The sequence below is a fragment of the Austrofundulus limnaeus genome, unplaced genomic scaffold (assembly GCF_001266775.1).
Source record: "Austrofundulus limnaeus strain Quisiro unplaced genomic scaffold, Austrofundulus_limnaeus-1.0 Scaffold724, whole genome shotgun sequence".
NCBI classification, from domain to species: domain Eukaryota; kingdom Metazoa; phylum Chordata; class Actinopteri; order Cyprinodontiformes; family Rivulidae; genus Austrofundulus; species Austrofundulus limnaeus.
In genome coordinates this window covers 150,313-152,757 of record NW_013953126.1, presented here as the reverse complement: position 1 = coordinate 152,757, position 2,445 = coordinate 150,313, and the positions used below count along the sequence as shown (strand labels likewise).

General features: G+C 51.5%; 1 protein-coding gene across 1 annotated transcript in view; it reads right to left on the bottom strand.

Annotated features, from left to right (window-relative positions):
- Positions 1–2,445, bottom strand: part of LOC106532169 (inaD-like protein) — a gene marked incomplete in the record, with an annotated part of 33,731 nt that overhangs the window by 22,041 nt on the left and 9,245 nt on the right. Inside the window, 3 exon segments of the mRNA XM_014028182.1 lie at positions 352–451; positions 1,005–1,064; positions 1,423–1,533. Of these exon segments, the coding sequence (XP_013883636.1) occupies positions 352–451; positions 1,005–1,064; positions 1,423–1,533 (271 nt within the window).

Genomic DNA, 2,445 nt, shown 5'->3' with positions numbered 1-2,445 from the left:
AATATATTCTATGTAATTAATATAAAAATGTAATAAATGCAACACATGTAATAAAAGTAAAAAACTTAAAAATGTGTAAAAAGTGTAAAAACAGAAATGTAATCCACTGAAATAAATATAAACGTAAACTTATTTTCATTTAAAAACTGAAAGTTTTCCTTCTGAAAGCTCAGATTACAGAGAAGATAAAAGATAAAGATGAATAATCTGAACCAGAACAGAACCGAGCCGTCACTCAGGTCAACAACACACCATGACCCGGTCCATCAGACCCATCAGAACCAGAACTCTGAGTCAGACCTGGTTCTGTGTTCCTGTTGTTACAGAACCTCAGTCCACCATCAGCCTCACCTTTGACCCGGTCCAGGTCTGGAGTCAGCGCTGCCTCTGATTGGCTGGGGGGCGTGTAGGGAGGGGGCTGTCTGAGGGGGGGCAGGGCTGCTTCTGATCTCTGGGGGGTAAAGACAAAAAACAGAAACATAAACGGACCTGTTTCAGGTCCCGGTCTGCTGCAGACATGAGTTCTGAGCCGGGTCAGGAGGATGTTTGGGTTTGGACTGAACTGGACCGGTTCAAATGGATCTCAGCTCAAGTTCAAGTAGACTCACATGTTCAGAACATGGACTGACACTTAAAACTGGTCCTGGGTCTGCAAACCAGCACCAGAATCATCTGAGTCCATCTGTCTGCAGCTCAGAACTCCTGTTCAGTTAAATAAGTCTGTGCTGCCCCCTGCTGGTTCCTGCTGGTTCCTGCTGGACCCTGCTGGTTCCTGCTGGACCCTGCTGGTTCCTGCTGGTTCCTGCTGGACCCTGCTGGTTCCTGCTGGACCCTGCTGGACCCTGCTGGTTCCTGCTGGACCCTGCTGGACCCTGCTGGTTCCTGCTGGACCCTGCTGGCTCCTGCTGGTTCCTGCTGGACCTTACTGGTTCCTGCTGGACCCTGCTGGACCCTGCTGGACCCTGTTGGACTCAGACTGATCAGGGTCCATGTGTGTCTCTTACCTGAGCCTCGGTCCTCTTGGTTTTCTGTCTGCTGTAGCTGGACGCCGTCACAGAGACCGGCTGCAACAMAGACCACAAAGACCAGGAGTCAGAACCACTTCAGAACCTGCAGGACCCCTGAAGGTCCTAAAGTCAGGATTCTAGTCCAGTAAAGACCTGACTGAGGATTCTGTCAACCTCACTCAGACCTGACTGAGGATTGGGACCACCTCAGACCTGACTGAGGACTGGGACCACCTCAGACCTGACTGAGGACTGGGACCACCTCAGACCTGACTGAGGACTGGGACCACCTCAGACCTGACTGAGGATTGGGACCACCTCAGACCTGACTGAGGACTGGGACCACCTCAGACCTGACTGAGGACTGGGACTACCTCAGACCTGACTGAGGACTGGGACTGTCTGTGGGTTTTACCCGTGGAGTCGCAGACAGACTCTGGACCACAAAGACCACCGGACTCGGAGCAGACTTGATGGCACTGACCGCCTCCTCATGATTGGCAGCTCGCAGGTCCACACCTGACACCTGAGAGCGCACGGACACGTGCACGTTTTACTGAGTCAGACTGAAGACATCAAAGGTTTCTGTCCAAAGCAGACCCGTCTGTCCTACCTCCAGGATCTTGTCCCCGGTCTTCAGGCACCTGGTCTTGGCAGCAGGACTGTTTGGCAGAACCTGTTTGATGAAGATCCCCTTCAGTTCCTCTCCGTTCTTCAGACGCTTGATGATGTGTCGTCCCCCAACGATACTGAGTCCCAGAGACTGTCCCTCCTCAGGCCAGACCTCCACCCTGCAGGGACACAAGTCCTGTTACCCCCCGAGTCCCAGAGACTGTCCCCCCTCAGACCCAGAGACTGTCCCCCCTCAGACCCAGAGACTGTCCCCCCTCAGACCCAGAGACTGTCCCCCCTCAGACCNCTAAATTTAGGGACCTTGAATGTAAAGACACTGAATGCAGAGCCTCTGAATTTAGGGACCATGAATGTATAGACCCTGAATGTAGAGCCCCCGAATGTAGAGACCCCGAATGTAGGGACCCCAAATGTAGGGACCCCAAATGTGGGGAACTTGAATGTAGAGACCCCGAATGTAGGGACCCCGAATGTAGGGACCCCAAATGTGGGGAACTTGAATGTAGAGACCCCGAATGTAGGGACCTTGAATGTAGAGATCCCGAATGTAGGGACCTTGAATGTAGAGATCCTGAATGTAGGAACCTTGAATGTAGAGACCCTGTATATAGGGACCTTGAATGTAGAGACCCTGTATGTAGGGACCTTGAATGTAGAGACCCTGTATATAGGGACCTTGAATGTAGAGACCCTGTATATAGGGACCTTGAATGTAGAGACCCTGTATGTAGGGACCTTGAATGTAGAGACCCTGTATATAGGGACCTTGAATGTAGAGACCCTGTATATAGGGACCTTGAATGTA